We start from the raw sequence: 24,639 nt of genomic DNA, 5'->3' as shown, positions 1-24,639 counted from the left end.
CAAACATTAGCTGGGCGTGGTGGCGAGCGCCTGTAATCCAAGCTACTTGGGAGGCTGAGGCAGGAGAATCGCTTGAACCCGGGAGGCGGAGGTTGCAGTGAGCCAAGATTGCACCACTGCACTCCAGCCCCAGCGACAGTGTGAGACACCGTGTCGAAAAAAAGAAAAAAGAAAAAGAAAAAAATTTAATTTTATTGGCTGCCTTGGTTTCTTGAAGCTGCAGTATGAATCAGTACAAATGAATACCTGCCTGCCTGCCATCTTTCTTTCCTTCCTTTCTCCCTTCTTCCTTCCCTCCCTTTCTTCTTTCTTTCTCCATTCCCACTTTTGCCTTCTCTTTATTGAAGAAACTGGATCATTTATCCTATAGGGTGTCACACATTTTGAATTTAACTAATTACATCCTTTTTGTTTCACTTGTTTCTGACTGCCTCCTGCCCCTTTCCCATATGCTTGTAGTGAGAGCTAAGGCTAGATGATATTTAGGTTTAATTTGGTAAAAGCACACTTCATAGATAATATTGTATGGTATCATATCCCTTGTATCCTATTGGATCCCATCAGAAGCACAAGATGTCTGGTTGCCTTCCTTGGGTGTCAGGATTGATCAGTGGTGTCATCCTGGTCTACCTATTTTAAGAAGCCCAATCAACCTTTCCCCTAATAGTTTTAGTAGCCCTTGATCATCATTACCTGTATCCATCACTAGATTAATTAATGGCAAATAGTGGTTTTTGAATTCTAGTATTTTCTCTGAAGTTATTAGTTGTGATTCTTCCATAAATAACCTCTTCATCAGAAATTTGGTTACTTAGGGCGGGCACAGTGGCTCACACCTATAATCCCAGCACTTTGGGAGGCTGAGGCGGGCAGATTACCTGAAGTCAGAAGTTCGAGACCAGCCTGGCCAACATGGCAAAACCCCGTCTCTAGTAAAAATACAAAAATTATCTGGGCATGGTGGTGCGCACCTGTAATCCCAACTACTCAGGAGGCTGAAGCACGAGAATCACTTGAACCCAGGAGGCGGAGGTTGCAGTGAGCCAAAATCTCACCATTGCACTCCAGCCTGGGCGACAGCACAAGACCCTGTCTCAAAAAAAAAAAAAAAAAAAAAAAAGGTTACTTGTTCACATATAAGAAAAATAGAGAACATGCTTGATTCTTTTATTTTATATATAAAAAATTTTTCAAAATAATGAGTGGGTTCCTACTACTCTTCAAAGGTGCTTTCAATGAGGTATATGAGTATCAACATGAACTTACACATTCAGGCATATTTGATGTGCTTCAAACCACTGTGGTTCTTTTTGCTGCTCAACATGTCCCACCTTTGGCCAGTGACAGCCCTTCAGACTGGCTCCTGAGTTCCTTTGACTTGGCCACAGTAGTCTTGGAGGACTTCTTTGCTTCCTGGCACAAAATATCCTGGACACATTTTGCACATTTCTTGCCCCAGACCTGGAATCAGCTGTTTTCACAAGAGTCCCTGGTTCTTAGTCAGAAATGGCACTTAGAGACCACAGTCTGTACACTAGTGCTGCTCAGTGTTACTGGGGTGTCATTATATTTAGACCTTTTCAGGGGACTTAACTAGGGAAATACATATTTTTTAGAAAGAGAAAAATCATGACTTTATTCTGATATTTCCAATTCATATGAAAGACTACAGGGTGTTTACTTGAGTTTATATTTGTTATCTTTTTTCATTTACACTAAAAATCTTGGTCCCCAATGACGTTACATCACTACTTACTTGCTTTAGTATATAATTCAAAAAATATAAGGTAGAATCTCAAAAATTTAAATGGTCTATTTTATCAAAAATGCCAATGTTATTACTAACAATGTGACTACTGTATGAAGTTGAAGATTTTGTTGAGTTCAGTTGAAGGTGGGTGCTGGGAACTGTGATGAGGAGAGGAGGAGCAGACACACTAAGGACTGCATGGGAAAGCCAATGTGGAAAGGCTGGGAAACAGCAGCCAGGGGCAGGAGGAAAGCTGGGAGAGTAAAGGGACTCTGGAGGCCAAGAGAGGAGTTGTGTGAGAGATGGACAGCAAGGTTCAAGATCATAAAGCTGCCAAACTTCCAAATTTGAAAACTTACTGCAACACCAGTAAAACTACCATCTGTGCATGTTTTTCTTCTGGGGCCAAGCAAATTAAATCTAATGTTCACTTAGTTTGGGAAAAAAAATTTACTGAGACAGGGGAAACTGTAATCCCAGCAGGTGAAGATTTGGGAGGCAGAGGCGATAGAATCACTTGAGGCCAGGAGTTGGAGAGCAGCCTGGCCAACATGGTAAAGCTCCGACTCTACAAAAAATACAAATATTAGCCAGACATGGTGGTGGGTGCCTGTAATCCCAGCTATTCAGGAGGCTGAGACATGAGAATTGCTTGAATCCAGGAGGCAGAGGTTGCAGTGAGCTGAGTTTGTGCTACTGCACTTCAGCCTGGGAAACAGCCAGATTCTGTCTCAAAAAAAAAGAAAGAAAAGAAAAGAGAAGAGAAAGAAGAGAAGAGAAGAGAAAAGAAAGAAAAAGAAAAAGCATCTAAGAGAATCCAGCCATTTCAGATATGGCAATGTGGTCGGGTGTGGTGGTTCATGCCTGTAATCCCAGCACTTTGGGAGGCTGAGGCAGGCAGATCACTTGAGGTCAGGAGTTCGAGACCAGTCTGGCCAACATGATGAAACCCTGTCCCTACTAAAAGTACAAAAATGAGCTGGGCGTGGTGGTGCGTACCTGTAATCCTAGGTACTGGGGAGGCTGAGGCATAAGAATGGCTTGAACCTGGGAGGCGGAGGTTGCAGTGAGCTGAGATCATGCCACTGCACTCCAACTTGGGCAACAGAATGAGACTCCATCTCAAAAAAAAAAAAACCAAAAGAAAAGAACAGATATGACAATTGTCACAAGCCTTTCTATTAAGCTACTGTGGGAATGACACATGGAGAGTTAAATACAAAGCAGGTCTGGAGAGAGGCCAGATATAAACATGGAAATTTAGTGCATAAAAAGGTGGCATCTCAAAAGTGTAAGGCTTTTCTTTATAAATTGAGTAACCCACGCAGTGAAATGTACAGGCCTTAAGACTACAACTAGATGAGCTCTGACAAATCTCTACACCTGCGTCACCGCCGCTGCTCTCGACACAGTACATTCCCATCAGCTAGGACGTTTCTGTGTCTCCTCCTCAGTTGATCCCTGCCACCCACCTTCCCTCAGAGGCAACTGCCACTCTGACTGGGAATTTCAGTAAGTGCTACTAGGATATATGTAAAATAAGACAAAATTGGATCCATGTGCTAGGATAAATTCCAAATGGCTGATTTACATGTAAAAAAAGAAACTATACAAACTAGAAGGCAATCTCATCTTTTAATACATTCCTTACCCCCAACCTATACTGTCCCCCTCAATGGCCCTTATTCCAGCACATCCTGGCTCAGGACCTTTGCATGTGCTGTTGCCTCGAGCTGCAAGCCCTTCCTCAGCCACCCCCGTTGCTCCTGCTCACCCCTTGACGGAGTGCGACCTGGGCAGTGTGGCCCTCAATTCAAATCACACATCCCACCCCCTGCTGGATTTCCCACACAGCAGTTAACTTGCAGCATACTACATATATATTTTCCTTATCTTGTAAATTCTATCTCCCTGCCCTAGAACTCAACTTCTGGAAGACAGGGTTTTCTGTCTCTTTTGTTCAGTGTGGACTCCTCAGTGCCTAGAGGAGGTGCTCAATTACTTTTTGCTGAGAATGAAAGTGATGAAGGGGTTTCAGGGGGTGCTTTAGCGGGATGAAAGGACAGGGGCCAGGAGCTGAGCGGGGCAGCAGAACAGCACATGAGGGGACTGCAGGTGCGGGTGGGGACGACTGCCGAGGAATCCTGGCGCTGCTTTCTTCCAAATGTCCTGGGGGAGGTGAGGTGTTGAGGTGAACAGTGTCAAGTTCTCGGCTTCCGTTTGAACCCTCTCTTCAGCTGCACAACTTCTGCAGGGCCCCCTGGGCCTGAACCCAGCGCAGCCGCCACTGGGGCAGGGATAGGCCCTGGCAGAGCTCCTCAGAGAGGGCGGCCTGGCCTGGCTGCTCCCACCTGGGGAAGGGCATGGAGTCAGAGGGAAGGACTGACCCTCCAGACCCTCCCCTCAAAACCATGGCCTGCCCCTTCTCACCAGGCCCCAACCTTGAGTCCTGACTTTTCTGTTTCCCACCCGCAGCACGTTCCCCTCTCACCAGTCCCCCACGATCCCCTGCAGCTCAGGGATTCGCTCCAGCGCCTGTTTCAGCAGCTTCTCCAGCCTCTTCAGAGCCTGCCCCAGGTTCTCTTTCTGTTGTTTTTCCTGGGATGCCTGGATCTGCAGCAGCTCTGAGGGTGAGAAAGCCAGGAGGCAGCTTTGAGTCCTCTGGCTCGCTGGTACCTTACAGCAATGGGTCCCCAATTCTCCAGTCCCCTAGTCTTGACCTCAGCAGCTCCCGCAAACCAATGATGAGTCTGTCTCCTTCTCTTCCCAGCCTGGAAGTCCCCTTCTGAGGGACTGCCCTTGAGATGAGGACCTGTCCCTCCTCCCAGGTCCTCATCTCAAGGGCAGTCCACCACTCCCGGCTCCGCCCAGGCCTCCTTCTGGATGCCTTCCTCCCTCCCCGTGAGAGCCCATCAATCTCCATGACTTGTCCGCTCAGTCTCCTGAGCGTTTCTTCCTCTCCTCTGCTCCAGGCCTCAGTCTCCTGCTCTGGTTCACCCTCCGCACTACACCACAGTGATCTTCCTGAAGCCTAAATTTGATGCTCTCCCTCCTGTCTAGAACCCTCCAAGGTTCTCCAGTGCCCCCAAGGCAAAGCCCAAGCCCTTCAGCAGGTATTTAAGTTTCATGACGTGGCAAAGCCTGGCCGATTCCCAGGGCCCACAGTAGAGAGTATCTTTCCTCCTGGAGGCCCCTCCAACACTCTCGCCCCAAGGCTTCCTCCTCCGCCTGCTCTAGCTTCACCCTACGGTGCTTTCCTCTGGGACTGGGACTGGGCCTACCTCTCCATGTGCACAGAACAGGCCCAGCTCAGCAAGTGCAGATGAGCAGTGTGATCAGACAAGCTGGGCCTGAATCCTGACCCCATCCCATCCCTGCCCTGTGACCTTGATCACGACACTGGCTCTTTGTTCAGCTCCGTCTGCTGTCAGGTGGAATTACTGCGGCAGGGGACCGATGGGAGAATTCTGGGGATGGGACCCTTAGGGCTTGCTGAGAGGCTGAAGCTGGTGAGGGTGGGGGGATTAGGGAGATGGAGAAATTCAGGATGACTCCTGGGTTTCTGGGTGCAGCACTTGGATGAGGAGGGTGAGATAATTTAACAAGGGAGGAAACCAAGAAGAAGAGGAACAAAATTGTTTTTTGGAGTAGAGAGAACCAGGAGTTCCATGATAGATGTGTAAAGTTCAAGATGCCCATGATTACAAGAAATATAAAATTAGCTGGGCGTGGGGTGCATGCCTGTGGTCCCAGCTACTCAGGAGGCTGAGGCAGGAGGATGGCTTGAGCCCAGGAGGTTGAGGCTGCAGTAAGCTGGGATGGCACCACTGCACTCCAGCCTGGGTGACAGAATGTGACCTTGTCTCAAAAAAAACAAAAGCAAAAACAAAAAACACATGAAGTGGGCAGAGGGCACAGTGGGCAGAGGGCGTGGTAGGCAGAGGCTGAGGTGGGCAGAGGCCGTGCGGGGTCTGGGGCTGCTCTCATCGCTCCTCGTGGAGAAGTGGAGGGCAGGGAGCCCCAAACTCAGAGGCTTGAACACAGTCTCTTCCTCTAGTGCTGCTGGCACTGCCGGTTCATTTCTCATCAATTCTCCTCTTCCATGTATTTATCCTTTCATTCTTTACTCTTTACTTCCATCTGGGGAAACCCCTGGGGTGGGGCCCTTTCTCCTCACTCCCCAACAAGCCATCTGGGCTGGCACCTGGTAGACACCCAGTATTTGGTGAGTGAATCCAGGAATGAATGACTTCTCTGACCTTCAGTTTCCTCATCTGTAACCTGGGGGTCTTAAAAGTCCCTTTCCTCATTGTCATGACTCCAAGAGACTGTGTGTGTACACAGACAATAATGCTAATCACATTGGAGACGCAGGGTGCTTACTGCATAGCAGGCAGTGTTCAGTGCCCTTTGTGGGTCCCCTGCCTCAATCTGCCCAGCACCTCGGTAAGACATTGCTTTATGCTTACTCCACTGAGGAGGAAGCTAAGGCATGGGGAGGCCACACAGCTAGGAAGAGACAGGGCGGAGAGGATTCCTAGGCTTTGAACTGCTGAGATATACTATGTGACGGTGATGAATGAACACATGGAAAGTCGACGGGCAGTGTAGCCTAGTGGTTGGGAGCACAGACCCATTTCAGATCACCTGGATTCAAATTCCAGCTTTGCCATTTGGGCAACCTACTAACCTCTGTGTCTCAGTTCCCTTCTCTGTAGAATGGAGAGAATAGCAGCACTTACCTCATGGGACTGCTGTGCAGATAAAACAAGGGAGAATGTTTAAAGCCCTTAGCACACAGTGGGCACTGCGTAAACAATGGGGTTGCTGGTAAGGACTCGTGGAGGCTGCTGGTAGTGGGAATGGGTGGGGAGGCTGGATGGGGTGACAGGGCAGGCCTACCCTGGGTGGGAGGGCCTGGCGGCAGGCTGGTCTTCATGTGGAGTAGATCCCAACACCAGAGGCTCTGCTGGTCCTGCAGGAACAGAAGGTCCTGGCGAAGAGAGGCAGCCGCCGGCAGGAGCAGCTCCGAGGCCTAGATGAGGAGGGAACAACGGTTACCTGGGGTGGGGCTGGGGAGACAAGTCACAGGAGACAGGCACTCACCTTCCCTGGGGGCAGCCCCAGCTTGTGGCTCAGCGCTATGAAGCTGGAGCCCCTTGGGGACGCGGGGTGCAGCTGGTGGATGGATGGGAGGACCGTGGGCAGAGGCTTCAACCTAGGGGTGGGAGAAGTCTGGGTTGGGTGGGGACTGAGAGGAGGCCTTGGGTTCTGGAGGCTCTGGGGGCCCAGGAACTTCAAGGTGGGTCTGGGGACTAGGATGCCAAGACCAGGGCTGCTGACCCAAGGGTGAGGTCTGGCAGCCTGGGAACACTGGGGGTCTGGGGTTATCTTTTTTGAGGAGGTTCAGGGAGTGACAGTCACCCATGGCAGGGGATGCAGGGCAGGGGTGGGGCGGCCCCAGTCTCACTCTCCCGGGCTGTGCCGCAGCAGTGTGCTCAACAGAATGTGGGGCAAATGCCGGACTTCCTCCTCCAGACAGCGCAGCAGCTCCCGGCTCTGCGGTGCCACTGCCTCAGATGTAGGGACCACCTTTCGCTGGACCAGAGCTAGCACCTGTGGGGAAGGGGAAGGATGGGTGGGGCATCCCAAGTCCACCCAGCCCCATCCTGGCAGATCCAGCCGTACCCAGACCTCACCCCAACTCCCATCTCACCTCCCCTGGACTCCGGCACAGGCGGGTCTTGCTGGCCGAGTTTCCCTTGATGAGCAGGCGGACCTGTTCCTGGGTCTCCTCCTGAGAAACCAGGATACCCTGAGACTCACTCCTCCCAGCTCCCAGCCTCAGTGTGTCTCTCTGCTTAGGTCCTGCTTCTGCCTGGGAGTCTCACCTGGGCTCTTGCCTAGGAAGCCCAGTTCTTAATTTTTAAGTGACAGCATTCTTTTTTTTTAAGTGACAGCATCTTGCTCTGTCACCCAGGCTGGAGTGCAGTGGTGTGATCATACCTCACTTCAGCCTTGAACTCCTGGGCTCAGGAGATCCTCCCACCTCAGCCTCCCAAAGTGCTGGAACCACAGGCATGTGCGACCACACTGGGCTCAGGCCCAGTTCTTAGCCATAGTTTTCAAGCCTCCCCTCTGGCCCTCCACAAGGCCCTGCCACCTCTCCCTGGGCCTAGCCTCTCACCACCAGCTGGCGCCAGTGCAGGATCCGCTGCTGTTTGGCCTGTAGCTCCCTCAGCAGGAGCTGCCGATGCCCGGCTGCATCCTCCAGCTCCTGGCTCTGAGTGTGCAGGGCCTTGAGCTCCGTCCACAGGCCACAGCGCCGAAGCCCCAGTATCAGCACCTGCCTGCAGGGCAAACGGAGGAGAGCAAAGGAGAGAGGGGCGACTGAGCCACACAAGGGACCATAAACCAGGGAGAGAAACTGCAGGGAGGAGGCAGAGATAGGAGCCACAGGGGCTGAAAAAGTCCAATGGGCTGAGACACTCAGAAGCGAGACGGCCCAGAGGCCTCTGCTCGGGGATCCCCCCACCTCTCACTGGATCCCAGGACGCATCTCTCCACCTCCTCCACCAGGCCCTGGAGGCGCTGGGTCAAGACTTGCCGCTCCTTCAGGAGGGCGCTCCGCTGGGAGACCAGCACACCCACAGTCCGCCAGCCCTCCTGCAAGGGGGGTACAGAATCAGGGTACACCCAGGGCATGATCCATGGGTGAGGGGATTGAGGAAGTCTTGGAATGTGGTGGGGAGGCGAGCCCTGGGGTCACCTGGATGAGATGAACCATGGACGGCAGGGTCTGGCTGGAGTCTGACTGGTCCGGGGCCTGGGGTCTGGGGTGGGGGAAGAGCTGCTGAGGGAGCCGTGCTGTGGCCTTGCCTTGGTACTCGAGGGTGGCCAGTATCAGTCCTGCCACCCCACCAGGCAGTGGGTTTCAGTTCTACCCCATCAGCAGGTGGCTGGGCCAGGTCCTGAGGCTGTTCCAGCTCACCCACTCACGCGGCCTTCCCCAACTGTGGGAATACCCTGCCCCACACCTGGATATCTCTGTATCGCCAAGCCCATCCCCACTGCACAGGGACCGAATCTCTGCCTCCCGCTCTGCAGCCAGGTGCTCCAAGGCAGCCAGGACGTGGCCTGGGGGGTGGTTTGTCAGCAGCGTCTAGGGGGAGGGAGGGTGAAGTCAGGGCAGGATTGGGGCAGGGCTGTGAGCTGAGACCCCATGGGAATAGGGCTGTCATCAAGAGTTAGGTCCTGGCACCCTAAGTTTTGATCATGGGGTGGGAGGGTGTGGCTTTCCTGAGACCCCTGCCCTCTCACCTCCACGGAGCTCAGCCACTGCTGGTAGGAAGTGCCAAAGTGGTCATCATGAGGGGTTCTGTGGGGTTGGGTAAGGGGATAGAGAATGTTACAAGACACGTCAGTTATCCTCTAGTTATCACCACCACCCTATAAGGTAGGGGCTGTCATCTTCCCTATGCCTGTTAGACTTGACTTCCCCAATTATACCAACCTGCTGGCCTTGGGGCCTTTACATGGGTTGTTCATCTGGGACACTCTCTGGACCCTTCACCCCAGCTAAGCCTCCTCACCAGAGAACCTCTCCCCTCTCTGCCTTCTTAGCTGGGAAAGGCACTGCCTCTGGGTGCCCAAAGCCTCTCAGGCCTCCTCACTCCCGCAACAGCTCTGACCACCTGGCTGTCACTGTTTGTGATGAGTCTGTCTCCTTCTATTCCCAGCCTGGAAGTCCCCTTCTACAGAACGTAGCCCAGAAGTTCAGTGTCTGAGGAATTAATAAATGAGAGACCCCCACTTAAAACCCAGGTTCTTTGCAGGGTCTCTGGGGGCTAGGGACACTCACGGGAGGCTGCCCCTCTTGGCCTGGGGAAGCAGGAGGTTCTGCAGGAACTGGGCCCGGAGGGTGCAGGCTGTTCGGACATCACGCTAGGGAGAAGAAGAGGAAGGGACCTGAGGGGGACCCTGGCGTCTGCCTAACTCCAGGCTCCCTGCCCCTTCTCCCACGACCGGGGACTCTTACCAGGACCACGGGCTCCAGGCCGAGAGCTGCCGATGTCAGGGATCCAAAGGTCACATCTACTTTGGCTTTCCTGGAGGGAGAAGTGCAGCTGGGGCTGGGGTCCCTGGGAGAACAGATGTCTGTGCCCCATCTCCTCTCACTGCCAGCAAGGCTGGTCAGAGGAATCACTAAGCCTAGATCTCGGGAGCTGTCTCCAGATTAGGCCACCGTCACCTCCCAGCTGGAATATTGCATTAGCCTCCCCACTGCTCTTGCTCCAAGAGACTGTTCACCACCCAGGAGTCAGTGATTCTGTTAAAACCGGAGGAAGATCATGTCCCTGCTCAGATCCCTCCAAAATAATGTGATGTTTCCCCAGCGCATTCAGAATAACAACGGGCCCAGCGTGGTGGCTCATGCCTGTACCCCAGCGCTTTGGGAGGCTGAGGTGGGTGGATCACTTGAGGTCAGGAGTTCAAGGCCAGCATGGTGAAACCCCGTCTCTACTAAAAATACAAAAATTAGTCGAGCACAGTGGCATGCGCCTATAATCCCAGCTACTGGGGAGGCTGAGGCAGGAGAATTGCTTGAACCCCAGAGGCAGAGGTTGCAGTGAGCCGAGATCGTGCCACTGCACTCCAGCCTGGGCAACAGAGCCAGACTCTGTCTCAAAAAAACAAAACAAAACAAAACAAAAAAACAAAACCCAGAATAATAACAATGGTTAACAGGCACTTCTCTAAGCACTTTACATGATTTATTCCACCTAACAATCATGCCTACCCTATAAGCTTGGTATTAATATTATCCCCATTCCACAGATCTTAGAATCTGAGGCACATAGAAAGAAGTTAAATACCTTGCCCAAGGTCACCCAATTTTTTTTTTTTTTTTTTTTAAACAGAGTTTTGCTCTTATCACCCAGGTGGAGTGCAGTGGTGCAATCTAGGCTCACTGGAACCTCCTTTTCCCGGGTTCAAGTGATTCTCCTGCCTCAGCTTCCTGAGTAGCTGGGACTACAGGCATGTGCCACCACACTCAACTAATTTTTGTATTTTTTAGTAGGGACGGGGTTTCACTATGTTGGCCAGGCTGGTCTCGAACTCCTGACCTCAAGTGATCCGCCTGCCTCGGCCTCCCAAAGTGCTGGGATTACAGGTGTGAGCCACCATGCTCAGCCTAAGGTCACCCAATTTTAAGTGGCCAAGCCAAGGCATGAACCAGTTTCAGAGTAAAATCGCAACGCATCATCCACAGTTCTCTGTCCACTCCTCCAACCTCACCTCCTCAGGTTCTCGGTCTTGCCTGAGAAACTCGAGCTGACATTGGCCTCCTGGCTGCTCTTCCTGCATGCTGAGCACACCACCTCTGCTCTTGCTATTCCTTCTCCACAGAAATTCCTCTTCCAACTCAATGTCGCCTCCTCAGAGGCCTTCACTGACCACCCTTGCTAGGGCAGCATCTCCCTCTCCCTTCTATGATAGGCTTTTCTTCACAGCACTCATCTCTACCAGAAATGATAGGGTCTGTTTGGTTCCTACTTTACTATCTGTCTTCTTTGTGTCACAGCGTAAGCTCCAGGAGGGCAGGGACTTGTTCTCTATTTGTGGCTGTTTCCCCAGGGCTGGTGTTCTAGGTATACAGGTGGTATCATTCTAGGCACTGAAAATACAGGTGACTGAGATGACAAAATCTCCTGGCCTCACGGACCTTCCATCCTAATGGTTCCAGAATTCTGGAACCCAAGAAGGGATCAGGGAAGAGCCCTGAGATCTCTAAGAGAATGTCTGGCCACCCCGCCTGGTGAGGGTGGGTCCCTGAGGCCCACCTCTCCATGTCCTGCAGGTGCCTCAATTGATTCTGCAGCCGCTGCATGGGATCTCGGAGCCTATGCTGCTGTCTTCGCATGGCCCCAGCTTGGGCCCGGAGGAGGAGAGCTCGACGCTGGGTGTCTTGAGTGTGCTGAAGTGCCTGCTCCATGGCCATGTCTGTGGGAGGAACAGGGGTGGCCATCAGCACCTTTCCCACCCCACATCCTGGTGCCTATCTTCTGGCCCCGTGACTCACCCTGAGCCTCAGTGTCTCGCTCCATCAGCTCCAGGCTCTGGTCAAGCTCCTGGATTTCTGCCCGCAGGCGGGTCACAGCAGCTTCCAGCTCTAACTTCCGACGGACCTGGGAGGATCAGATTCAGGATCAGATGCATGGTCTGATTGGGGCTCAGCCTGGCCTGTCTTTTGGGGGTACCAGGCTCCTCAACTGGTGGCAGAGGGTTTTTGCTCAGCAATTTCTGTGTCTGACACAGAAGCATTAGGGTACTGGCTCCCTCCTTCCTCCTAGGATTGTCTTACCCACACTTCCAGCCTGTTTCCTGTCTGTGCTGGTGACAACCACATCTTTGTTCCAGTACTGATCTCTTCCTGGAGCCCTGCACCTAGAAGTCCTAAGGCCTCCTGGAAGCCTCCCCTTAGGTGTCATATGAGCCCCTTGCACCCACTGGGTCCCACACTGGCCTCAGCATCTCTCCCATACCTGTTCCTTCATCTCTTCTCACCAGCTTTGATGCCACATATCCATGTCCCACCTCTCCGCGCCTAGCTAATTAATGCTCTTTATTTATTTATTTATTTTTTTGAGACACAGTCTCGCTCTACTGCCCAGGCTAGAGTGCAGTGGTGTGATCTCAGCTCACTGCAACCTCTGCCTCCCAGGTTCAAGCGATTCTCCTGCCTCAGCCTCCCAAGTAGCTAGGATTACAGGCATGTGCCACCACGCCTAGCTAATTTTTTATTTTTATTAGAGACAGGGTTTCACCATGTTGGCCAGGCTGGTCTCGAACTCCTGACCTCAGGTGATCCGCCTCCCAAACCACATCTTTGTCCCAGTACTGATCTCTTCCCGGAGCCCTCAGGTGATCTCATCACCTGAGATGAGGCCTCAGGTGAGCCTCCCAAAGTGCTGGGATTACAGGTGTGAGCCACTGTGCCTGGCTGAGCTAATGCTGTCTCCACTGGACTTTAAGCCCTATGAGGATGGGGATCAGGGCTGTCTTGTGACCCATTGTCCCCAGCATCACCCAGCACCTGGTTGGGCTTAGAGCAGAAGATCTACAAGTCATTTTTTGGATGAAAGAGAATCTTGTAGCATATGCTTCTCACCTGTGGACTGTCCTGGTGGCCATACCTAGGAAAACAAGGCCAGAGTCAGTGGATGAGTGGGGCTTCCAGGGGGAAGGGCAACAGGTGTGATGCTGTGGTGGGGACAGGGCTAAATGGGAGTGGGGAAGATAGGAGGGGATAGCTTTAAGAAGCAGTTACCAGAGTAGGTTTCCCCGGATCTTCTTCACAGTCCTACAGTGCAGAGGCAGAAAGAGGAGTTACTATGGGCCTCACCTGTGCTCCCTCCCCTGCTCTAGCCCAGCTTACCTCTGACTGTGCACATGCTGCAAGATGTAGGCCCAGATGTCAGCCCCTTGGCCCAGACACAGCCTGTGGGGACAGTGTGTAAGCATATGCCTGGGGCAGCACACAGGGTGTGGGATCCTCATTCCTGAGGTGATGGTGGTAGGGAGTCTTTACTAGGGAGTTCTCACTTCTTGGGGAGGGAAGGCCCAAACTTTTTTTTGCTTTTTTTTTTTTTTTTTTTTTTTAAGAGACAGTCTCGCTCTGTCTCCCAGGCTGGAGTGCAGTGGTATGATCATAGCTCCCTGCAGCCTCAACCTCCTGGGCTCATGCGATCCTCCCACCTCAGCCTCCAGAGTAGCTAGGACTACAGGCAGGCACCACTACACCCGGCTAATTGGTAGAACATTTTTTTTTGTAGGGATTGGATGTTTGCACTAAATGTGGTGGTATTCTCATTCCCTGGGAAGGCGGGTGGTGGGGGGGGCGCGGGAGGGGCGGGTGCTCCCTTTCTCCTGGGAGAGGGTTATCCAGTCACATCCAGAGGTGGAGGTGGGGGATGTACTGCCAGGAAGTGCCATCTCATGACCAGATGTGGGGCATCACTCCTACAGATTCAGTCCCCGATGGGGTGGCCACGGCTAACTCCTGAATGTCCTTCTTGGTTAGGGTAAGGGTAGGGAGGGGAGGTGCTGCGGGGACAGCCTCACCCTGGAGATCCTATTTCCATAAGGAGAGAGGTCTTCGCTAACTCGTGGAGGATCCTCACCAGTGCTAGGGACCTCACTCTGGGGAGCCTCCCAGGGTAGGGAGCCCTCAGTAACTAAGGTCACTCTCGATGGGGAATTGGGGGGGGCGTCGAGTCCTCAATGAGGGGTGGAGTTCTCACTCCCGGAGACTCAATCTCCAGGGTGGGGAGTCCTCACTCCAGGAGCGGTCCTCACCTGCGTAGCGTCGATTCCGGGGCCCGGGCCGCTACGGGTACCCCCATCTCTTCGACCGCCCAGCAACCCAGTTCCCGCGCTTCATGCGCTAGCTCCATGACAGCGCCGCAGCGGCGCCACCGCCTCCCTTAGCTTCTTCAATTGTGGCGCCCGCCTCTGACGTCACGGGCGCGCCAACAGTGACGTCATCTGTTGCCAGGCAGACACAGGACTCGGGCGCGCATAGTAATCTTAGCGCGGTCAAGCTGGGTCTTGCAGCGCTCACTCTTCCGACGCGGGTCTCCTTGAGTGGAAATGAAAAGGGCGTGGAGAGACGGCGGCCCCGCCCGCCTTCCCTCGTTCTCCCGCTTACTACCAGCTAACCCGAAAGGGGAAAAACAGCCCTTGATGCTTCCCTTTATTTTCTTTTTCTCCTTTTAATTAAACATTTTTATTTTAATAGAGATGGGATCTCACTTGTTGCCCGGGCTAGTCTCAGCTTCTGGGCTTTTGAACTCCTGGGCTCAAGCGATCCTCCCGCCTCGGCCTCCCGAAGTGTTGGGATTACAGGCGTGAGCCACCGCGCCCGCCCGCTTTGTTTTCTTGACAAAATGGGACTTGCGATGAGATCCTGGACTTACTGCTCTTTGATTTCAGAAACAGGTGTCCCATGTCTGAGTGGAGCGTAGGGGCAGAGAGCATGACCCTAACATTTCCCTCGCATGCATTTTCCCATTCGTTCGTGCTTACCATTCCATAAACTCAGGGAGCTGACCCTGTGCTGGGTGATGCTGGGGACACCATGGTGACCACGACAGCCCTGGTCTCTATTGTACGGAGCTCACAGTTGAGTGGGGAGACAGACACACCACCAGGTAGGGGTGGTAAAAATAAGCAGCAGGGGTGGGTCAATTTGGGACACAGCAGGTGTGAGAGGTCTGCGGGATGCCCCAGAAAGCAGTAGGGCTGGAGTTCTGGATAGCCCACTGGGCCAGGACAGAGAGCTGGATGTGCTGTGGGCATCAGTATGAGACCCAGAGCAGAGGAAGACAGGCCCTGAGGAATGGCAGCATTTAGGGACCTTTCACTCAACGTATTTGCCTAGGCCACCACTTTGTCCTTGGTGTCTGGTTCAGAGCTTGGCTTTCGAACTAGTTGTTGAATTAGGCCGGGCATGGTGGCTCACGTCTGTAATCCCAGCACTGGGGAGGCTGAGGTGGACGAATCATTTGAGGTCAGGAGTTCGAGACCAGCCTGGCCAACATGGTGAAACCCTGTGTCTACTAAAAATACAAAAATTAGCTGGGCATGGTGGCTTGCGCCTGTAGTCCCAGCTACTCAGGAGGCTGAGGCAGGAGAATCGCTTGAACCCAGGAGATAGAGGTTGCAGTGAGCCGAGGTCACGCCACTGCATTCCAGCCTGGGTGACACAGCAAGACTCTGTCTCAAAAATAAATAAATAAATAAATAGTTTTTGCGTCAGCAAGTGGGGGAAAGATGGTGGGGTGAGACTAGAGCTGGGTACCCAGGGAGGAGGCTGGAGCAGGATGAGGGGTGGAGGGTGAGGACAGTGCCGGGCCAAAGTGGGGCTGTGGGGCAGGGAGGAGGAGGCCGAGTAAATGGGTCATAAGTTTGATGGACTGCAGGGAGGGAGGGGATTCAGGCTGATGCTCAGGGCTCTGGCCTGGGGATTGGATGGGGTGGACTTTGAAACAGGGACCTGTGAGGAAGAGCTGTTTTGGGAGAGATGCTGAGGACAGTGTGGAGTCTCGGGAGTGTGAGGAGCCAGGGAGACATCCAAGGGGCAGCTCAGGTCTCTGACCTAGGGGACAATGATCACCACTGAGACAGGTTTGCAGGAGAAGCCGAAGCCAGCTTCAGACACCTCTCGAGGATTGAGAGGCAGAAGACAGTGCCATGGGCTGATGCGATCCAGGTGGGCTTCCTGGAGGAAGGATTGCCAGCTGTGACTTCTAGATGTCTGCTTTCTCAACAGCTGCCATTTCCCCCAAATATGCCCATTCTTCTGGCTGTGTAGAGATTTTTTTGCTATTAAAAAAAAAATCAATTAGACACCACATCTGCCATGGGTCTATGAGCTTTTCAGGGGGCTCTGAACATTTTTGAGACCTTTAAAGCATATTAAGAGAATGAGGTCGGGTGCAGTGGCCTGTGCCTATAATCCCAGCACTTTGGCAGGCTGAGGCGGGAGGACTGCTCGAGCCTAGGAGTTTGAAACCAGTCTGGGCAACATAGAGAGACCCCATCTCTAAAAAAAAAAATTTTTTTTTAAAGTTAAGTGGGTGTGGTGGCATGTGCTGGTGGTCCCAGTTACTTGGGAGGCTGAGGCTGATGCGGGAAGACCGCTTGAGCCAAGGAGTTCAGAGGCTACAGTGAGCTAGGATTGTGCCACTGCACTCCAGCCTGGGCAACAGAGCAAGACCCTGTCTAAAAAAAACACAAAGAATGAAAAGATCAGTCACAGACTAGGAGAAAATATTTGCAAAACACTTATAAAGGAATATCTAAAATACATAAATAACTCTTAAAACAACAATAATTGGCTGGCCACAGTGGCTTATACCTATAATTCCAGCACTTTGGGAGACCCGGGTGGGAGGATTGTTTGAGCTCAGGAGTTTGAGACCAGCCTGGGCAATATAGCAAGACCCCATCTTTACACAAGAAAAAGAAATTAGCCAGGCATGGTGGTGTCCGCCTGTAGTCCCAGGTTCTCGGGAGGCTGAGGCGGGAGGATGGCTTGAGCGCAGGAGTTTGAGGCTGCGGTGAGCTGTGATTATGCCACTGCACTCCAGCCTGGGTGACACAGCAAGACCTTGTCTCAAAAAACAAAGCAGGAAAAAAAACCAAAAAACAAAAAAGCAGGCCGGGCATGGTGGCTCATGCCTGTAATCCCAGCACTTTGGGAGGCCGAGGCAGATGGATTACTTGAGGTCAGGAGTTGGAGACCAGCCTGGCCAACATGGTGAAACCTTGTCTCTACTAAAAATACAAAAATTAGCTGGGTATGGTGGCGGGCACCTGTAATCACAGCTATTCGGAAGGCTGAGGCATGAGAATCGCTTAAACCTGGGAGGCAGAGGTTGCAGTGAGCCAAGATCGCGCCATCGCACCCCAGCCTGGGCAACAGAGTGAGACTCAGTCTCAAAGAAAAGAAAAAAAAAAGCAAAACAAAGAAAAGAAACCAGCTATGTAAGCATTCTACTTTTAAAGGATATGAGCTCTTCTTCTCCATACACTTTATGAACTGGCATACTTTTGTTACTTTTTTGGTTCATTACCAGCATATTAGTAAGCTTTGGCAGAAACATAAGATCAGTTTTCCTAAGAAACTGTTTTTAACCTATTGGCTATCTACATTTTTTTTTTTTTTTTTTTTAGACAGAGCCTTGCTCTGTTGCCCAGGCTGGAGTGCGGTGGTGCAATCTCGGCTCACTGCAACCTCTACCTCCCAGGTTCAAGCAATTCTTCTGCCTCAGCCTCCCGAGTAGCTGGGATGACAGGCTTGCGCCACCACACCCGGCTAATTTTTGTATTTTTAGTAGAGATGGAGTTTCACCATGTTGGCCAGGCTGGTCTCAAACTCTTGATCTCAGGTGATCCGCCTGCCTCGGCCTCCCAAAGTGTTGGGATTACAGGCGTGAGCCACCACGCCCTGCCTGGCTATCTACATTCTATTTCATGTATGATGTGGTTGTATATTTATATGTTTGAACCAATGGTAGTAGGTTATCAGAACATACCAGTGCCACTAAGTTGATATACAACCCCCACTGCTAAATTTGACTGGCTTAAAAAATATGTGTGATGGGCAATGTATTAATCCATTTTCATACTGCTATGAAGAAATACCCAAGAATGGGTAATTTATAAAGAAAACGAGGTTTAATGGACTCACAGTGGAGCATAGGTACGTCTTATGTGGCTGCAGGCAAGACAGCATGTGCAGTGGAACTGCCCTTTATAAAAATCAGATCTCATGAGACTTATTCGAGATCACGAGAACAGCATGGGAAAAACCCGCCCCCATGCTGGGGGTCTTTCCCACGACATGTGAGGATTATGGGAGCTACAGTTCAAGATGAGATTTGGGTGGCAACACAGACAAACCATATCAGGCAAAGAGTGTGGTCATGGTGGGCTGTTGTGGATCTTGGGTGCCTGGCATCTGAGTTCTCTCTTTCTGTCTGGGAGGCCATCATCTCCCCAGATAAAACTCTCCTCACACTCTCAAGGGAGATGGCAGTCACGGAATCTCACAGCCTCCCTTGTAGGCAGGGCTCCAGCCCAGCCTATCTGGTTTTTCTTTTCTTTTTTTTTTTTTTTGAGATGGAGTTTCACTCTGTTGCCCAGGCTGAAGTACAGTGGCGCAATCTCGGCTCACTGCAACCTCCGCCTCCTAGGTTCAAGCGATTCTCCTGCCTCAGCCTCTCTAGTAGCTGGGACTACAGGCACGTGCCACAATGCCCAGCTAATTTTTGTATTTTTATTAGACACAGGATTTCGCCATGTTGGCCAGGCTGGTCTTGAACTCCTGACCTTAGGTGATCCACCCACCTCGGCCTCCCAAAGTGCTGGGATTACAGATGTGGGCCACCATGCCTGCCCTGTTTTAACCTAGTTGTTCCTACACCTGATTCATTCTTATTTATTTTTTCGGTAAGTGGACACATTTTATCGAAAGACTCAAATACCTCTTAAATTATCAAGAATATAATTGCAGACCAGAAAACAATGAAGATTGGATAATAAAGACGTAAAAAAATTAATGGCCACTTCCACTTCTAAAAATGGAGGAAAAGGGACCAGATGAAATATTCTGAAACAACTTAAAAATGAGACAATGTGTAGGCAACATTAGACTTGAAGACATTGGTTCTTAGGCAACAAAAGACCCCGGTCCCTCAGAAAAGGAAAACGAGGTGAGCCCTAAGATTGCCCTAGCTTACGGCCTGGAAAAAGTTTCCAGGCCTAGGGCAAGGAGGGGGGGACCCGGTTGGAGCCTGCAGTCTCCCCAGGTTGGGGTAATGGAGCTAAGAGTCCAGAGAAGCTGAGGCAGGGTTCACAGGGCAGGGTACTGGAGAGGAGGGAACAGTACAGGGAGAGAACTCCAGAGATCTGCAGAGGATCCCCTCAAATGATCAGTGGAGTGCTGACAAATACATAAATAGATGTGGGTGAGGAAATTATCTGAGGGCGGAGAAAGTGCCATCAGAAAATATTAGAGGGAACAATCTCCAGAGCCCACAGAGGGCCACGGAAAGTGGATGTTCATAATCCTGTGGGCACTGGGTAGAGGAGCTGGCCTCAGCAGCAGCAAAAGGTTAGCGCTAGACCAGCAGTCACCTACCTTTTGAGCATCAGGGACTGGTTTTATGGAAGACAATTTTTCCAAGTCTGGGGGATGGAGGGTGGGAGCAGTGGATGGTTTCGGGATGAAACTGTTCCACTTCAGGTCGTGAGGCATTGTATTCTCTGTCTCTCTCTCTCTTTTTTTTTCTTCCCTGTTTTTTTTTTTTTTTTTTTGAGGTGGAGTCTCCCTCTTTCACCCAGGCTGGAGTGCAGCAGCCCCATCTCGGCTCACCGCAGTCTTTGCCTCCGGGGTTCAAGAGATTCTACTGCCTCAATCTCCTGAGTAGCTGGGATTACAGTTGCCCACTACCATGCCTGGCTAATTTTTGTATTTTTAGTAGAGATGGGGTTTCACCATGTTGGCCAGGCTGGTCTTGAACTCCTGACCTTAAGTGATCAGCCCATCTCAGCCTCCCAAAGTGCTAGGATTACAGGTGTGAGCCACCATGCCCTGCCTAAGCATTAGATTCTCATAATGAGTGTGCAATCTAGATCTTTCATATGCGCAGTTCACAATAGGGTTTGCGCTCCTGTAAGAATCTAATGCTGCTCCTGATCTGGCAGGAGGTGGAGCTCAGGCAGTGATGCTCGACCATGCGCCACTCACCTCCTGCTGTGCAGCCTGGTTTCTAACAGGCCATGGACTTGTATTGGTTCATGTCTTGGGGTTTGGAGACCTCTGCCCCTGCCGTAGATGAAGTACTTCTCTGATGCTGACTAACCATGCTTAAAAGCAAGGCCCGAAAGAATCAAGCTATTATTTAGCTGCATTCCAGAACAAAATTCAAGAATATTTATAGAGCTAGAAAAAAAAATCCAGCATCCAACACTGTAAAATTAACAATATCTGACATCAGGAAAAAATTATAAGGCAATGGCCGGATGTGGTGGCTCATGCCTGTAATCCCAGCACTTTGGGAGGTCAAGCTGGGAGGATTGTTTGAGGCTAGGAATTTGAGACCAACCTGGGCACCGCAGCAAGACCTTGTCTCTATTAAAAATTAAAAAAAATTAGCCAGGCGTGGTGGTGTATGCTTGTAGTCCCATCTACTTGAGGGGGTTGAAACAGGAGGATCACTTGAGCCTGGGAAGTTGAAGCTTCAGTGAGCTATGATGGCACCACTGTACTCCAGCCTGGGTTACCCTGTCTCAAAGCCAAAACCAACCAAACCAAAATAAAATAAACTTCTGTATTCATGTTTTATAGTATCCTCAATGGGTTTGTGCCTTTTTGATACAGCTGTCAAGCAGCTCAAGAAAGTCGTGGGCTTTATCTGCTTAATGTAACTGGCCGCTCTTGACTCTGGTTCCCAGGAAGACCTTCAACCTGGCCCCAGCCAAAAAAGCTACTAGCTGGCCCCCAAGAACTCACACAGCTTTTCCCAGTTCAAATGGCCCCAGGATAGCATGCCCACCGGCTTCCAGGAATCATTGTGGTTACTGTGCCCAGGTGCCCGAGCCTCACAGTGCTGTGCATGGGGAGAAGCCTCTGCTGGGTGCTGACCTACTGGCCAAGGATGGGCCAGTTTAGGTAAATGGGAATGAGGAAGGAACGCCCAGCCCCAGAAAACCTCCCTCAAAGTTCAGATGATCACAGGAAACTCCCTGATAATGCAACTGCTGTGCCTGTCACCTGCGTCTCAGTAGCTCACTGCAGGCACCTGGTCTCGCTCCCTCCAGTCTGGCAGAGCTTGTTACATCACCCAAGACAATGAAGGAAAAAGTGACCCCTTCAGAGGAAGGCCCTGAGCACCTAGGGTGCTTTCTGCCCCAGGGACCCAGGGTGAATCCCACGAAAGCCAGTTGTCTGGTTAGTGGTAACAGTACAGTGCAGGTGGACAGTCCCAATGTCCCATTGTTATGCTGGTGCTCAGCAGATGGTGAAGAACCTCCAGGCATGCCCCACAGCGGTCCCTGCTGCCTGCTTCCTGGCTGGGGTAGGACACACCCCTGTGACTTCCTTTCCTGCTATGTCTCTGCCCATCCTGCCCCAAACACACATGTAGATATGACCGGGTCTCAGACCGCAAAGTCAAGAGAAAGGAGGAAGTTCTCAGTAACATGCAAGGCGTGCCCTACTGCCATGATTTGGAAAGTTTCACCAGTCTCTGCTTTGAAAAGACTTGATCTGTCCCTGTGATTTGGACACAATTGCCTTTGGACTGAGACGCCACAAAAGGACAATGGATGGCCTGCACCCCCAGGAGCAGTCACCCGGGGTGCCTGTCTGGGCGAGTCTCATTCTCATTGCTACCTGGGCTTTCTCATTTGTTTCTTTGTTTGGGAGACGGGATCTCACTCTATTGCCCAGGCTGGAGCCATGGCCCGATCATGGCTTATCACATGCTGGAACTCCTGGGCTTAAGTGATCCTCCTGCCTCAGCCTCCTTAGTAGCTGGGACTTGAGCCAATTCTCTCAGCTAGATTTTTTCAATTTTAATTTTTTGTAGAGATGGGGTCTCGCTATGTTGCCCAGGCTGGTCTCAAACTCCTGGCCTCAAGCAGTCCTCTCACCTTGGCCTCCCAGAGCACTGGGATTACAGGCATGAGCCATTATACCCGGCCACTTTCTGCTTTTATTTATTTATTTTTTTCGTGACAGAGTCTCCCTCTGTCACCCAGGCTGGAGTGCAGTGGCACAATCTTGGCTCACTGCAACCTCTACCTCTTGGGTTCAAGCAATTCTCTGCCTCAGCCTCCCAAGTAGCTAGGATTACAGGCGTGCACCATCATACCCGGCTAATTTTTGTATTTTTAGTAGAGACAGGGTTTCGCTATGTTGGCCAGGCTGGTCTTGAACTCCTGACCTCAAGTGATCCACTTGCCTCGGCCTCCCAAAGTGCTGGGATTACAGATGTGAGCCACTGCGCCTGGCCTCACTTTCTGCTTCTTATGCTCGATGTCTCCTTGTTTTGGAGACATGTCACCATTTGTCCTTTTTTTGGTTCCTTTCTCATGGTGCCTGTTCTGTTGGCCTTGGTGGGAGGTACCGGTGCCTTCCTGCTCTTCTTAGATCCTGAAGGAGCAGAGCCCCTGTGGCCTCTTGGTCTTCTTCTGTCAGCATCTCTCTCCCTTTGCTTTATCTGAAATCTCTTTTCTGTTTTTGTGGATAATTTCAGGATGCTTTTTGGAACCCATCCATCATCTGAGAGATAACAAGAGGCTGCTCTAGGACTTGTGATTTTGGTTTCAGTAGCTCCTTCCACGTTTGAGAAGAGTCTTCTCATTTCTTATTCATAGAATGTCCTAGCAGACATTTTTCCTGATCCACATAGTAATTCAGGAATCCAGGCTTCTTCCACAAGGTGATTCAACCATCTTCTATGGGCTCAGGGTCTTTTGAATCCAGGCAGAAGAGAGAATAAAGAACTCCCACCTGCTTCTTGGAAGTCTTCACCCTAACGTGACATACATCACTTCTGCTCTCAGTCCATTGAACAGAACTTGTCTTATGGCTTCAACTAGCTGCAAGGGCCTCTGGGAAATGTAGTCCTGGTCTAGGCAGTCAATAAACATCCTGCTGGCTCTGCTACAGAAGGCCTTTCTGAGATGTTCTTTGAGCTGAGACGTGAGAGCCGAAATGTGAGAGCTACTTGAAAACTGTGAAAATGGAGTTCCCAGAGTGGGAACAGCAAGTGGAAAGACCCTGATGCTGGAATGTGCTCAAAGGAAGAGTAAGAAATGAGATTTTGGCTGGGTGTGATGGCTCACGCCTGTAATCCCAGCACTTTGGGAGGCTGAGGCGGGTGGATCACCTGAGGTTGGGAGTTTAAGACTAGCCTGACCAACATGGAGAAACCCCGTCTCTATTAAAAATGCAAAAAAATCAGCCAGGTGTGGTGGTGCATGCCTGTAATCTCAGCTACTCTGGAGGCTGAGGCAGGAGAATCGCTTGAACCCAGGAGGCAGAGGTTGTGGTGAGCCAAGATTGTGCCATTGCACTCCAGCCTGGGTGACAAAAGTGAAACTCCATCTAAAAAAAAAAAGAAATGAGCTTTTATTTTGTGAGCTACTGAAATGGTGGGGTTTATTTGTTATAGCAGCTAACATGACTCTAAATAATATAACTTTTAGACATCATTGCCCACTAGCTCAGTGTATCAGTGTATCTCAAACTACTTGTGATTATGGAGAGGGATCATTTGTTTGATGTTTCCAATCTGTCATGGACCAATCCTTTTGGTCTCTACCCTGTTCAACAAGAAAGTCCATTGATCCTATGCTTGGATGTCATGGATATGTCAAATTGCTGTGTTTCTAAATACTTGCTGGCAATTTCCGTACTTATCTGGTGGCAGACCATTGCAGAGACCAGCTCGGTTGGGGAGACCCTAACCCAGCGTCGCTAGAGGAATTAAAGAAACACACAGAAATATAGAGGTGTGAAGTGGGAAATCAGGGGTCTCACAGCCTTCAGAGCTGAGAGCCCCGAACAGAGATTTACCCACATATTTATTAACAGCAAACCAGTCATTAGCATTGTTTCTATAGATATTAAATTAACTAAAAGTATCCCTTATGGGAAACGAAAGGATGGGTCAAATTAAAGAAATAGGTTGAGTTAGTTAACTGCAGAGGGAACATGCCCTTAAGACACAGATCGCTCATGCTATTGTTTGTGGCTTAAGAATGCCTTTAAGTGGTTTTCCACCCTGGGCGGGCCAGATTTTCCTTGCTCTCATTCCCGTAAACCCACAAACTTCCAGCTTGGGTGTTAGGGCCATTATGAACATGTCACAGTGCTGTGGAGATTTTGTTTGTGGCCAGTCTTGGGGCCAGTTTATGGCCAGATTTTGGGGGGCTTGCTCCCAACACCATAATGGTTGCTGGACCAGTCCTGGCACCACTTTAGCTTCTTACCCTGTTTTATTTTTCTCTACAGCATTTACCATTCGCTGTAATTATCTTGTTTATTTTTGGGTATACTTGTTTATAGTTTTCTTTCCCACTAGAATGCAAGCTCCATCAGAGAAGAAGTTGGCCTTACTTCTCTTGCTCTGTTGTGTTCCTAGTTCCCGAGACAATGCCTGGGACACAGTAGGTGCTCAGAAAGTATTTGTTAAATGATGAGTATTTGTTAAATAAAAATCATGGCTGGGAACAGTGGCTTACGCCTATAACCCCAGCACTTTGGGAGGCTGAGGCAGACAGATTGGTTGAGCTTAGGAGTTTGAGAC

At 50.9% G+C, this 24,639-nt stretch overlaps 1 protein-coding gene across 1 annotated transcript; it reads right to left on the bottom strand.

Annotated features, from left to right (window-relative positions):
- Positions 1-3,366: 3,366 nt before the first annotated feature.
- Positions 3,367-14,932, bottom strand: HAUS5 (HAUS augmin like complex subunit 5). The gene is made up of 20 exons (XM_054462086.2): positions 14,840-14,932; positions 14,111-14,393; positions 13,191-13,253; positions 13,083-13,115; positions 12,924-12,948; positions 11,835-11,940; positions 11,596-11,755; positions 9,789-9,858; positions 9,612-9,694; positions 9,071-9,128; positions 8,788-8,912; positions 8,520-8,583; positions 8,286-8,416; positions 7,938-8,100; positions 7,467-7,547; positions 7,221-7,366; positions 6,857-6,968; positions 6,653-6,785; positions 4,242-4,374; positions 3,367-4,101 (listed from the first exon to the last, which is right to left on the bottom strand). The coding sequence occupies exons 2-20, from the start codon at positions 14,206-14,208 to the stop codon at positions 3,984-3,986; spliced, it is 1,902 nt and encodes a 633-aa protein (XP_054318061.1). The 5' UTR covers positions 14,209-14,393; positions 14,840-14,932; the 3' UTR covers positions 3,367-3,983.
- Between the last annotated feature and the right edge of the window lie 9,707 nt (positions 14,933-24,639).

This window comes from Pongo pygmaeus, chromosome 20, assembly GCF_028885625.2.
Source record: "Pongo pygmaeus isolate AG05252 chromosome 20, NHGRI_mPonPyg2-v2.0_pri, whole genome shotgun sequence".
NCBI lineage: Eukaryota > Metazoa > Chordata > Mammalia > Primates > Hominidae > Pongo > Pongo pygmaeus.
The sequence above is the reverse complement of the archived record's forward strand: the minus strand, read 5'-3'. Positions and strand labels throughout refer to the sequence as shown.